At 25.6% G+C, this 15,228-nt stretch overlaps 1 protein-coding gene across 2 annotated transcripts in view; it reads left to right on the forward strand.

Annotated features, from left to right (window-relative positions):
* The window catches only part of LOC100209321 (V-type proton ATPase 116 kDa subunit a 1), a 94,720-nt gene that overhangs the window by 4,610 nt on the left and 74,882 nt on the right, over window positions 1–15,228 (forward strand). Inside the window, exons 2-6 of one of the 2 annotated variants that reach the window (XM_065809857.1) lie at window positions 3,742–3,762; window positions 4,218–4,296; window positions 8,125–8,222; window positions 11,822–11,950; window positions 14,762–14,874. In XM_065809857.1, the coding sequence (XP_065665929.1) occupies window positions 3,742–3,762; window positions 4,218–4,296; window positions 8,125–8,222; window positions 11,822–11,950; window positions 14,762–14,874 (440 nt within the window). Of the gene's footprint in view, window positions 1–3,741; window positions 3,763–4,217; window positions 4,297–8,124; window positions 8,223–11,821; window positions 11,951–14,761; window positions 14,875–15,071; window positions 15,134–15,228 lie in introns of both variants that reach the window. The other variant, XM_065809858.1, reaches the window with a different exon arrangement.

Consider the following 15,228-nt stretch of genomic DNA (forward strand, 5'->3'; position numbering starts at 1 on the left):
TCCAAGTTTATGAATTTAAAACCCTTTAAGCTTATCAGATTTGACACTGAGATCAAAAGCCAAATATTTTACAATGTGATTATAGTCATTTTTTGAAAAAGTTTTAATCTCCAATGAATACTTTGCACAATCTTTAGCTGCTAGCGCCAAGATGTAAAGCTTGCTACCTATTTCAAGCTTGTTCCAATCAAATTTTTTCAGTTCTAGAGTTCTCGAATTGACAGATTCATGAGAAGTTTCCCAGTATCTTTGGAAAGCTAAGTACATAGATTTACTTGGACCCTTGGATTTAAAAGGCCTTGTTAAGATGCGTTATGCTCAGGGCGCGACAAATTAACAAACATTTGTTTAAAAAAAAGACAGAAAAACGAACGTCATGTTTCTGAACTTTTACTTAAGCAAACATTGGTCTTTAGTGATTTCGCCGGTTATCCGGTTTTTCGGTTAACCGGATTTTCTTCGAATATCAAATATCTATTTTCGAATAATAAAAACCGACTTAAAATTTTTATAGAAAGTAACAACTTACTTATGACGCATATTGTTTGACATATCTTAATTGATAAAAGATTATAAACTTCTTTTATTAATTTAAATGTTAATTTAATCAGTTTTGTTTGATAATATATTCTTATAACAATTTACAATAGAAATCGCAAAGTATTACTTATTACTTATGCAACTTTAACAATTCATTTTTAAGAAAGATTTTTCGGAATATTCTGGAACTTTTTTTGCTTACTCAGCGTGTTTTTTGAACCAATAGAATTTGTTTATTTGTAGATTTGGCGGTATTTTAGTGTTATCAAATGTTCTTTAAATTATTTTTCCGGACCAAGATGTTTTGAGAACATTCAAGTTTATCCATGCTTCAATCTATGTCCGCATAACAATAAGTTTTTTAAATACACGCAATTTAACTTTATAACATCTTTCTTTTCCTGATCAAATTTTTTTATATGAGAGAATGCTTTTAAAAATCCGCTGATATTAAAACATTTTGATATAAAAAAATTTGCAGGGCTTATAATTTGTAATTAAGTTAAGTTAAACGTTAGAATGTTCCGTGACGTCAAGTGGCTTTGTAATTATAGTGCATATATATTTGATAGTGGTTGTTAATATGTTTGTACGACTTTATGTGTAATTTTTTTGTAATGTATTTTTCCATGTTTTTACTCTCGATTTCCTAATAAACGTCACCTCCCCCCCCCCCCCACCCCCGTTTATTAATTTTTGATTATTTTTCCCACCCACCCCAAGCTTATTAAGACCCCCCCCTCCCCGTTTATTAATTTTTACTTGTTATCAAAGTTAAATTTATATCCTTAGATTTAAAAAAAAAACTCTATGAAAATCGGCCTAAAAATTAAAAAATAATTATATCAGTTACAAATAAAAACAAAAAGTTCAGCGAAAACAAGCTTTAAAAATCGTCGAACTTAGTTTATTATTAGAAATTGTGACTACTTTTATACCTTATTTAAATCGAATTTAATATTTTCTTATAAATCAAATATAACTGTCACTTAAAATGCTTAAAACTCTTTAGCGCAGATGTCTTAATAAAGTTAAAGACAGGTGTTTAAAAACAAAAACTAATTGAAACTACTTATAGTTATTTTTAAATGAAGTAAGTTAGCTCAAATAACATATTTTAAAAAACAGGGCTCAAGTTAACATATAAATATCTAATTGTGACAAAAAAATTTTAACATGCAGTAACATTTGAAAAAGTTTAACAACGTAATGACTTCCATATTATTTGTTGATAAAATTGCGTCTAAAAGGTAGTGGTTTTTAATTTAGAAAGTTATTAAATTATAAAACAGTTACTTTTTTTAACTGTTTTACCATGATAAAACAGTTATAAAATGCTATAATAAAACTGTTAAAAACTTTTAATAATTTTATTATAGCATTGTTTTATGTCTGATAACAATCTATTCTATTCAGATCTAAATCCAACAAAAAAATAAAAAAATTATTAGATTACAATTTTTTTTAATATAGAAAAGTGATTCCCAAAGTTGTCTATATATCGACCCCCAGGGGTCTATGACAACCTGCAAGGGGTCTACGTCAGTGAAAAACTAAACTTCAGTTTAGTTTTTCACTACAGTTAAGAATTTACAAAAAATCAATATCAGGTAAGTACCCAAAACTGAAAAACATGGCAAGGGGTCTTCGACATAAAAAAGTTTGGGAATCTCTATAGAAAGACTTTTCATAATCAGGTTTGCCTAATTCAAGTCCTGAAATATACCTTTTATCACTATTATTATTATTAATTAATTAATGCTTAATTTAAAACATTTGAATTTTTAGATAAATAATTATTCAAAGTTTCCCCTCAACAAAATTGGGTTTTAATATTTTGTACAATGCGCAAATAGCAGTCTTCTCCATTCGAAATTTAATGTAAACGCACAAAAAAGTGGCTGGATGGTCTTTTTTAGGTTAGCCTGTGTTATTTAAAAGATTCATTGATTCATATTCTGCTGTTTGAATTAAAATAGAAATAGCAAAAAAAATGCTTCAAATAAATACTAGATAAAATAATTAAAAAAAAAAATTGTAAAAAAAAGTTTTTTTTTTTGCAAAAGAAATTTTTCATAAAAGTTGAACAAATGACCAAAAAAAATTTTTGTTGCAATTTAAAACAAAACGCTCTTTTTTTGGCAAGTACTTTTTACTGCGCTCGCCAAAGTTTTTGCGGGCGTGTGGGCAAGTGCAAAAAGACTTAAGCAGGAAAGCACTGGCTAAACAGAGAAGACTGAAATAGCTTTAGTATAATTTGTACTGATGGATTTTAAAATTACCATCTCTTTGTAAATATATTTTGATTTACTCCTGAAATTAATTTAGTGGTAAAAAGAATTAATAAACTTATATGTATAATACAAAAACAAATAAATACAAAATAATACAAAAAGAAATAAAAGCCCCTGTATGATTATATATAATTATTATGATTATATACATTAACCTTTTTACGCAAAAGTTATAAAAATATACGTAAAACTTAAAATTTAATTTTGTTTCTTTTCGACATCTGTCTCGACTTAATAATCTTTTAAGTCGATTATTTCTAATAAAAAATTTTTTCATGTTAAACAAACAATTTTATAAAAGTTATTTTGTTTCATCTTTTATTTTTCTTTACAAAATGACACCACCTTTAATTCCAATCTGTTCAATTTTTCTTTAGTGCTATTTACTTTTAAAAATGATTATAATTGAAAACATGAAAAAAATAAAGTTATGTATTTAAATGCCAAATAACTTGATTAGTAATTATTAAAAAAGGAGATTTGCTTAATTGTAGAAAAAATATTTATGACACTGACCAAAACATATTTTAGTGCCAAAAATATTAGACCTGATTCTAAATAATTCAGATATTTGCATTTTTTTTTTTTTTAGGCCTTTAGTAATTATTTTAACTTTGTTTTTCATTTATACTACTTGAGTTAACTGTTTTTTATTGAAGCAATAAATTAAAATATGTAAGTTTTGGTTATTATTTTTTATTATTCTTTTGTAAATATTTGTGATATGATAAATTGACCCTTTCATTAAATCAGTGTTCATGGTTTAAAAAAAAACTGAGAATTAGAAGACCAAAAAAATTTCCCGATATCACAATTCACAATCAATTTGTGTTTTGTTAAAAATATTGTTATACAATTTTTAAAAAATTTCAATTCAATATTGTTTAATATAAATATTTTTTTTTAGGGTGTTGTTGAATTTAGAGATGTAAGTATTTTTTATTTTTATTTTATTTTTCACAGTAACTATCTATAATGTATGCTTTTTAGACAATAAAGTGACTAATAATAGAGATAAGTTAATCTAAGTGTATAAACATTAACTGTTTTGATTGTGGCGGACTAATAGGAACCATGAATATACAACCTTGAAATAAATTATAAATTAATATTCAGTCCTTAATAAAATTATTATATGCATAAAAATATTTCTTTTAACAATGGTAAAGTTGTAGAGCTATTACTTGTCTCTGAAATAACACGCTTATCTTGTTTAACCGTGAGCCATTAAGACTACTGGGTTAAACTTTTTCATATCTCTGATTTTTTCATATGTAAGGCTGCTGTGCAGTGAAACAAGTAAACACAGTACTACCAGAGGCGTGGTATATATAGCTTTCTTAATGTTATCATTTTAACAATAAATTTTCTTTTATTTGATAGCTCAATCCTGATGTCAATGCTTTCCAACGCAAGTTTGTAAATGAAGTTAGACGTTGTGATGAAATGGAGAGAAAATTACGTGAGTATTAGTAGTACAAAAAACTTAATATAGATTGAATTGATTGTAAAATAGTAGTGTTGCAATTATTATTATTATTACTATTATTATTATTATTATTATTATTATTATTATTATTGTTATTATTATTATTATTATTATCATTATTATTATTATTATTATTATTATTATTATTATTATTATTATTATATATACACATTTTATATTCATAATAGAGATTTTACCTACCCATTAATCCATTTAGGTTATGCAAAAAATCTTTAATAAGAGTATTTTAAATGTCATTGATATAGTTTAAACAATGCTTATTTAGAAAATATTAAGTCATAATGAATTATTTTTAAAAATATTTTAGTCGCATTTGTAAAATAATTTTATTTTTTCATTTAAAAAAAAAAAGCATAATTTAAAAAATAAAGCATAAATTTTAAGTTCAAACTTTTATCATTTTAAAAATTAATTTATTTAGTTAAAAAATTTCAATTTATATATGAATTTAATGTTAAAAGTTTAATTTTGAAGGAATGCAAAATATCTCATAAGCAGCCCTCGGAATTAGGGTTGGCATTCAGCAATGCCTACATAACTTCAGAGCTAAAGTGTTTGTGAGCTCCAACAGTTAAAGGCAGTTTGTTGCTGACCTCATATTTCCTAATTCCTAATTATTAGTAATTAACTTTTTTACTTTGAAAAATAATTTTTTTCTTTTTATTTGCAAACTAATAATTGATTACATAAAATTGTTAAAGTTTCTTTATCATAGATAGTAGTGAAAGCAACGAAATTATAGATCATAGTGAAACTATGATCTATGATTTGGTTGATCACAACCATCATAGACAAATATGATCACAATCATCATAAATTATTGTGAAAGCAACCAAAAATAAAGTAGAAATGCAACACAAAATATTATTTATAAAATAATAATTCATTTAAAAAAAGTGTTTTAATTTTTTATTATAAAGTTTTATACTCTTTTAAAGTAGTTTAAAAAATTTGGTCTAATGCAACGTTGTTTTTTAACAATTTTTTTAGAAAACTTTAAAATACTTAAATAAATATCAGAAAAAAACTGTTGCTGATGATTGTTTTTCTTGTGTATTTATAATGATACAAAACATTACAGTGTTAAACTATATTTTTAGGGTTTGTAAAAATTAGGGATGTACCTGAATTCCATTTTTTGTCTTTTAAATCAATCCAGTTCCAGCTGGAATTACAATATTTCAGGCTGGGATGCCCAAATTTGTTTTTTACTTTTACTTTTTTTAAACATGTGACACAGGCTGTGTAAATTAAATCCTTTTCCTATGTAAATAATCATTATCCTATAGGGCAATGAAGAGCTATAGGTTAACCTAGGTAAAAAATACAAATTTCTTAATGAACACAATATAATTTCATTTGCAGTAATCAATAGGGTACTGTTGCAGTTCTAAAAATAGACATAATAAACTTTTTACAAAGCAGATTGTAGACTTTCTTGTCAAAAAGAATGAAATTAATATTAGCATAGATGCAAATAATATGTATAATCATTAAAACAGAGAAGTTTGTAAATTCTATTAGTTCTGATATAAATACAGAATGCAGCAATCGTTAATTTTAAATAATGGAAATACCCATAATTTTATTGTTGATTTTCTGCATTGTTTAGTCCTTTATTAAATGAACATGAAAAAATATGATTTTATTACTTGAATCTCAATTTTCTACTTTTATGACTTTCAAGTTATCAACTTTCATATTTCAGCTCAAGGAGTGTGAGGGTTAAAATAAAGTCTTGATAGTTATCTGTAAAAAAACATAAGCATGTATCAAATTTTATATCAGTGTAGCATTAGTGGTGTGGCTATATTTCAGAAGTGTGAAATTATGGAGTTTATTAATTTTCAAAATTCTTTTCTTGTCTATAAAAGAATTTATAATTCAAGACTTGCTGAGACAAGGTACTCTTTATATTGCACTATTTTTAAGTGTGTGAAAAGTTTACAAAAGATGAGGTCATACAATCAAAAAGAGTTGTAAAAAGCACAAGTTTATTTTGAATGATTCAATGAACATATGTATTTAGATTCAAATGAAAATAAATGATTCAATCAAAAATTCAGGTTATTTGATGAAGTAATGCTTTTTATTGGTACTATTGTTACTTCATAGTTGATAAACTTTTAATAATGTTGTGTCCTTGAATATATTTATAAAATTTAAATTTTTAGAAATTTAGCTGTTCATTTATTTTGTTATTTTTTTTCACTAATAGCAATTTTTTCACTTTTTTTTTCTATGTGCATATAAAGATTCCTTCGTGTAATCCTTATACATGTACTAATACAAAAAAAAAGTAAATTTAAAAAGATTAAAAATCATTTTAAACAAATTTTTTAGAGTTGAAGTTTAAGCTTTCTTAAAAATTATGGATTAGAACTTGTTCATAAACATTTTTGTAAATATGTACCAATTTTATTTGATCGCAACTTTTAAAAAAAAATTTGTATACATATTAACTAAATATATTTTTAATATTTTTATTTTTAAAATATCATTTAACAGTCAATGTTTAGAGAGCTGGTTAATATTTTTCTGACCTTGTCAAATTATTTTCGTAAAAGCGTTTATTCTCATGTGCTTAATACAAAGAAGGGGTAGTTTGTTAACTTAAAATACACCCTAAGTGTGTAAAGTTCATTAAATTCATTTGTTTATTAAATTTCACTTTTCAAAATAACTATCTACTGATAAAAATAAAAACTTGGAGCTTTAAAATGTCAAGTTTAAACTAACTAATCAAAATAAAAACTTTTATTGTAATCAGCTCTTAGAAAATTCACAAACACTAAACAAGAATTCAAAAAGTTAATGAGAGTTTGTATTGAAACTGAATAACTTGTATTGTTGTTATTATAATTTTTTGAGCATTGTTTGTCAGCATTTCGAACCCAGAATTCTTAGTTTTAATTTATTCTATATTTGCTTGACAGAAGCAAAACGGTACCCTATTATGTAAGGATTTCTAGAAGTTTAGAAATATTGTGGTGCATAATGAGTTGCTCTCCAGTTTAGGGCAACAAACTAGCTCTTTTTTCATCAAAAATGTTACCTGCCTCTGAGAATAGTCTCATTTTAAATGAAATTTGAATTTGAAATAGTTAAAAAATTATTGTGTTTCCACAATACAGTAAATATTTCAATTATAACCTAAATGGAAAAATTGAAGGTAAAAAATTACATAAATATAATTCTTGTTCCAGCCGGAAATCTGTCCGAAATTTTATAAACTATTCCGTTAAATCCAGTTCCAGATGAAATTCAAAATTTTTATTTTTAGTTAAAAATGTAGTTTTTGGGACAGTCAGATTTAAATTAATAATTTTTTTTTTAAAATAATGATTATTTTTGAAATTTATTAATAATAAATTTAAAAAAAAAAGTTGTTTTTTGAGACATTAATATATATATTTACACACGCACACACACACACACACACACACACACACACACACACACACACACACACACACACACACACACACACACACATATACACACACACACACACACACATATATATACAGTGGTGTACACTGGGTTTTTAGATGTTTGAGTTTTGACACTTACAGGCATTGTGCAAACTCCAAACTTTTGTATGTTAATGCTTATATCAAAAAAGAATGTTTTGCAAAGTATTGGGGTAATTGGAGCTTGGGAACAAAAAAACCAAAGAGTTTGAAGAAGTTGAATTATTATAATAAATGATTTTAGTATGTTTTTTTTTTATGTTTTAGGTTTTTTCAGCCCTAATATACTATTTTAATGTTTTTATAGGTTTTATGCAGAAAGAAATTGATAAAGCAGGAATTCCTGTTATTGATACCCAAGAAAATCCTGACACTCCTCATCCAAAAGAAATGATTGATATGGAGGTTTGTTTTTCATTTGATACTGAGATATAGACTAGATTTTAAAGTTTTAACCTTATTTCACTAACAAATTATAGTATTGTATACACCATATAATAACACGATAGTTAATAATTATACATTTAAAAAAATAATAGTTTAACTCTTTTTAAAAGTGTTTCATGCTTTGTATAGGCACATTTTTTAAACATACATTTATTTATAATAAATGTATACTAACTTTTAAACATACATTTATTTATAATAAATTTTATACTAACGACAAACATTCTGAGTTTCGATGATTATGAGTGATATTTACGTATTATATTTATAAGACACATTTCAGCCATAAAAGAAACGGTAAGTTACTCATAATTATTAATTTCTATTTTCTATTTGCTTTGTGTTATTTCTATACATTAAATTGTTTATTTTTATACATACGCATACATGCATGTGTACACGTTTGTCTTTTCTAATGTAAGTGTACATGATATTTATATGTATCAACATATTTGCTTATATTTACACCACGCGCATCCCTTACCATCCTCATGAGATCTCTAAGAATGTTGGAGCTGTATTAAAAACTGGGATAGGGATTGGGATTTTTGGCTTTTGTAGTGTAGTCCTGTTATATTGCAATATTGACTAGCATGACGTAGAGTGCAGGCGGTGAGATCTGTTGCAAGGACACGCCCCTGACGAGTGCAGGTCTCGGGCTCTCCGAAACGTCATTGGTGATCGCAGTGCATTCCTGAGGAGGGGGATCACCATTATGCACTACTTAATTCTGATTGGTTACCATGGCACCAACATTTTTTTACCTCTTACACCCACGTATTATAGCGCTTTGTGAGCTTTATATTATGAATTTGTTACATTAATGACATTTATATACTTTTATCTCACACAGGTGATTATCAGTTTTCAGTTGGTTATCTAGAGTTTAGACCATATATAGTAGCACATTTACTAGCCTATTTTTTCTTTTTATATTGCTCGTACTTATATTTTGTATCATTTTACTTTATATTTTGTTATCTACTTATTTTATTGTTTTTGTATGGTGCGATAATTTTAGCCATGGTTGCCTTTAATGAACCAGCGGATCGATATTGACTTGTTTACTCATAGACCATTGTTTTATCATTTGTTTAGTATGACTAGAGCGTGAGTTATTGTTCACCTAATCCCTGAGTCCTAAAATTTTCTTCCTCCTACAAAATAGTCTTTACATTCATTTATGATTCTCACCCAATGACATCATCTACAATCTACTTCTATTTTCACATCTCCCAGATCTACGTGACTGGACGGCTCCGTTGGTCACTTTTTGCGACCATTGTGTCGCATAAACAAACAAATTTATTCTTTGTGGCTGGTGAACCCCGACTTCTTCCAATGTACACTACAACGACAAAACGGACATTAGGCTATCCCGCTGGATGTGGTTACAGCGCTCAATAACCTAATGGCTATGCTAACACTCACGCACACGTTCATTCGGAAGCTCCACAATGCACGTCGGATCAGCGCTCGCTGACTATGTGCTCGGATCTAAAATCTCACTCCATAGCACATCATTCCACACCAGCACGGGGCAGTAGCTCTTTTGACTAAGAGCGATGGCTTGTGGCCTATGGTGACTAATGTGTGCATTCGATCAATTGAAATCCATTTTGTAGGTCTTACGTCTGGCTCTGATGTGCTAGCCCATAAGCGCAAGGAGTGAGTGTGTTTAGCTTTCTATTCACCCGATTTGAAAGTGAACGAAAACATAACGAGACCATACAAGACGACCAAACGGTACATACTAATGCACTACACCATTACACCTGTAGACATCAACAGTCTCTAAAATCAGTATATCAAATATTTGTTCTTTGTTGCATATGTTCAACACTCAGAGTGACTAGAGCGTTAGTTGTTCCTCCCCATACCCCCTTATCATATATTCTTCGTTTTTCTACTTCACAAAAGTCTTGCCACACATTTTATATTTTCTTATGATTTTTATTTTTTATTCAATGACACCATCTACAATCTGTTTTTATTTTCACATCTCCCAGGTCTACGTAACTGGACGGCTCCGTTGGTCACTTTTTGCGACCATTGTGTCGCATAAACAAACAAAATAATAGTTTAACTCTTTTTAAAAGTGTTTCATGCTTTGTATAGGCACATTTTTTAAACATACATTTATTTGTAGAAAGTAATACATAATAAAAGACAAATAATTATATTTTTGAAATGCTTTGTTAGATAAATGAAGTAAACAAAAAAAGGTTCCTATAAACTCTTTGTAGTATTACAAAAGAAAAAATAACAAAATCATTTCCATTCTGATGGAAAGATAAAGTTGCTTTTTTCTTTTGTCAGAAACGTAGTCTTAGTTAAGTTATAAAAAAATGCTATTAGGAGCAATTTTTTTACTTTATTTAAAAGCATTTCAATAATATAAAAACATTTGTTTAGAACAAATTTATTAAATTATAATGGCTTTTAAAAACATTTGTAAATTTTCTCAACAAAGTCTTTTTGAGTGAATTAACTTTAATTATTCTTAATTGTTCAATAAAGAAAGCATACTTTTATAACTTATTTAATATAAATAATAAAAAAATTATATACAACTTTCATTAATACTTTAAACAAAAAATTATTTTTAATTTGTTACTTTATTTAAAACTTTAAAAGTATTTCACTAATATAAAAACATTAGTTGAAACATTAACATAAACATTAGATAAAAGTTTTGATGTTGTTTATTTCTAAAAATTATTTATATTCAGCGTATTTTTGAAATGTTTAAAGCTGTGTTCAAACCCTCGAAATGAAATATTATATGCGTGGTCATATAATATTTCTGTAGCACATCTATAAATTGTTATAATACTAACCAGATTGCACCATTCATTGGTAAAAAGGATTTAGAAGTTTCACTAAATCTTTCAAAGTAAAAACTGTTATAAGTGTATCATATAATGGTGTATAAATTGCTTTGCACTGCTTTTATTAAATAACCCATAATGTTAAAAGTATGGTTTTATTAAAAATATATATTCACTAGAATTTTTTGAACGATTATACAGTAATATTAAAATACTTTAATAGTAAGACATAGATTAAAACTAAAATAAATTAAAGTAACTTTTTTTTGTTATCATCATTTTTATGAAAGTTAAATGAGTCATGATCAGAAAAATAAAAGAAGGAAAGAAAAAAGTTAATTTTAAAATTTTAAAAGTTGTTAGTTAACAAAGTCATTCATTTTTATGTTTAAACTTTATTTTTGATTTTTTGTGTGTCTTTATTAAATTGAGTTTTAAACTTTATTCTTATTGTTGTTATATTACTTGAGTAATTAAAATCTATAACTATTTATTTTTCATTTTTATGTCTATTTCGCTAAAGATATGAATGTTCTAATTATATGTAATAATTATAAGTAATTATTTTACTGTTATGGCTTTTTCCATCTTGTGGGGAAAAACCACTAAATAAAAAATTGCCATATTTTCTTTTGAGTATCCTCTCTGTTTTCTTATATATATATTTTTTTTTTAATAAAAAGTTTTTTTATAAACTCACTTGTAAATTTGCATTGTTTTTTTTAGGCTCAGTTTGAACAACTAGAAAATGAGATGAAAGACTCAAACTCAAACCATGATGCTCTCATAAGAAGTTCATTAGAGCTTACTGAGTTAAAACATATTCTTAGAAAGACTCATGTATTTTTTGATGAGGTAAATTTTCAAAATATTTAATTTTAACGCTTTGCAGATTCATTTGACATAACATTTGAATGCACTTTTTACTGATTTACTGTTATTTGTTAAACTAAGGTTGGTGCAAGCACTCATAATATTGTCAATATTGGCAATATTGTCTCAGAATTGTTGAGGTTATTCCATTATTTTAGCTCCATTACTTCTATATTTCTGTGTCTATTTAAATTTATTTTAAAAGAATAATAGTTCATCAAGTTGTTAACAACATTTTCTAAACATTTTAAAGTATTAATTTTTAAAATAAGAACATCTAATTGTATAACAATAAACATACAAAGTTTCCAATATTAATAAAAAAATATTTTATAGAATATTATAAAACAATAGTAACTCTGATAACACTAATAATAATAGTAATAATAACAATAACAATAATAATAATAATAATAATAATAATAAAATAATAATAATAATGATAATAAGAATAATAACAACAACAATAACAATAGTAATAAAAATGATAATAGTAGTCGTAGTTGTAGTAGTAATAATAATATTGAAAACTTTGGCCAGAAGCAGGGCATGTCATGTTGTTAAGATATTAATTTAAAGCCTTTAAGGGGTCCTCAAGTGCTGAAACAAGTTGTGTTCATATGTTAAATAAACCTTAGAAAATAAGTTCAGAGTTAAACTTACAAAAACAAATTATTGCATTACATGTGTGACATCAAAAAAAATATTGATAAAAAGTTAAATTAAATTTTTGTATTTTAATTTTCTTTTTTTTTTATTCTATAAGAAAAATTATAATAACATAAAAATTAAAAAAAAAAATTTAATTTTTAAATAATATTGTTGTTATAATTTTTTTAAGAATGAAAAATTTTTAAATCATAAAAAATGGCTTGTTTGAAAAAGTTACTACACTTCCACAGTGCTCTGTGGCTACTGTTAGTTAAAATATAAACTGTTAGCAAAATATAACAAGATTACCTTGCATCCACATCTATATAAAACTAAGTTAAGCAAGTAAGATTAAATTTGTCAATATTTATTATTAATACTGTTGTTAGTTGAAATTAATTATTAATAAAAACATAGAAGAAAAAATGTTAAAATTTAAAATTTTTAAGATACAGAATAATGATTTGACAGGCGTTCTCATTTTTCTGTAAAAGAATCCTGTAAAAATCCTAATTTTAACGATCTTGTGATTTTTATAGAAGTGCACACTTTTTTTGTGTGGCTTCTTCTAGTATAAGTTTCTTTTTAAATTTTTTCTTTTTATGAAAATTTTGCAGCACCCTTCTATTTGTGATTTCTTTATTTAAGAAATAATTCAAATATAAGTACCTTACAAATTAGTATAAGGTATTACAAATTAGTATAAGGTTAGTATATATCTTATTATATCTTATTATATATATATATATATATATATATATATATATATATATATATATATATATATATATATATATATATATGTATGTATGTATGTATGTATGTATGTATGTATGTATGTATGTATGTATGTATGTATGTATGTATGTATGTATGTATGTATGTATGTATGTATGTATATATATATATATATATATATATAGTTATATATATAATAAGATAATTAATTTAAAAATTATTATTTGTTAAAAATAAGTTGCTCTACTGAAATCTAAAAAGTAAAAGTCATAATGTATTTTTAGAATTTAGTAAAAAATAGTTTATGCATAAATATATAATTATGCAGAATCATAACATAAGGCTTAAAAATGAAAACAAGATGGCGAAGAAATAAAATAGTTGAACTATTTTTTTTCAATATTTCAATAAATAATTTGTGTTGGTAAGTTTAATAAACTAAAAACTTATTTTCTACTGTTTATTTATAAAATAAATATTTTGAAATATTTAATAAAATAAAAATGTTTTTAAATTTAAACTAATTAGAAAATGTTCCTGCCTCTAGAAAATTAAGAAATTGTCAATTTCTTGTAAAAACTTTAAAAACTAAATAATTATTTATTAAATCTTAATAATAACTTGATTAGTTGTTATCGAGAAAATTTGATTTTTTTGTGGTGCAGTTATGATATCACATTAATTTGCTCTTTTAGGTAAAAACCTTTCTTAAAGTTTTGTTATAGATTAACTATATGATTTTAAAAGATCAAACCTTAACTTGATCCTAAAATAAATTGCACATAAAGTATACTTCAAGATGATCTTTAAATAGATTGCGTATTAGGTATACTTTAATTTGATCTTAAAATAGATTGCACATAAAGTATACTTTAGTATTATTAAGTTTTGATTTTAAAAGTTTCAAAATTACTACTTGTAGTGTTCTTTGGTGTCCAGGAGCTCTAAAAATGTTGATAGAGTTATGGATTACTTTAAGAAAACCAAACAGGGCATATAACTATCAATTTTGAGCCTGAGTACTTTTTTAAAATAGCAGCAACAAACTTGGTGGGTAGAGTAATAGGTTCTAAGACTTTATTTATCAACATGATTTTTTTTTCCTAATGTGTTCCATAAGTCCCTAAACATTTTTCAAAATTCTGTATACCAGAGATCCGGAAAAGTATAGTGATTTAAAGACAAAATCCTTTTTGGGACGCTAAAATTGATCCCACTTAAAAACAACATGCATCTTCGTAGACTTACATTAAAAAGTTTTTTTAAATTGATGACAAAGCAAAAACATAAACAATTACTAATAAAACATAAACTAATACTAATACTTTAAATATTAAATCAACAGACAGTAACACTAATTATTAATTATTAAACCATAAGCACATCATATAATCTCCACTTCAGGCTGAACATGTTATGCAGGAGCACATTGGTGACACATCACAACCCACTGCTGAGGAAATGTCATTGCTTGCTGATATTGATTATATCTTGTCATCTCAAACAGGTCGCCTTGGGTAAGTCAGCCAGCTTTGCACATTAAATCAAACATAATGTTTGGCTGTTTGCTTAACCCAATGGCAAACATAAAAGTTTTATATTCTCTTGTTATTATTATGAATTTTGTATGAATTGTGTTATGTAAACAGCCAAATATTGTTTGTTTTTTTTTATTGTTTTTTTTTCTTTTCTTTTTTTTAAACAAATAACTTAGGAAAGTTCTGCAGAAACAATATCAAGAATAGAAACTGATGCTACTGCTGGTGGACAGCTGGGGTAAGTAAGACAAAAGGAAAAATTATTATCTAGTTTTACATTTTGGGGTTATAATTAATAATAACTTTTTATAAAGTATTTGTGTAATGCATTAT

This window comes from Hydra vulgaris, chromosome 11 (assembly GCF_038396675.1).
Source record: "Hydra vulgaris chromosome 11, alternate assembly HydraT2T_AEP".
Taxonomy (NCBI): Eukaryota; Metazoa; Cnidaria; class Hydrozoa; order Anthoathecata; family Hydridae; genus Hydra; species Hydra vulgaris.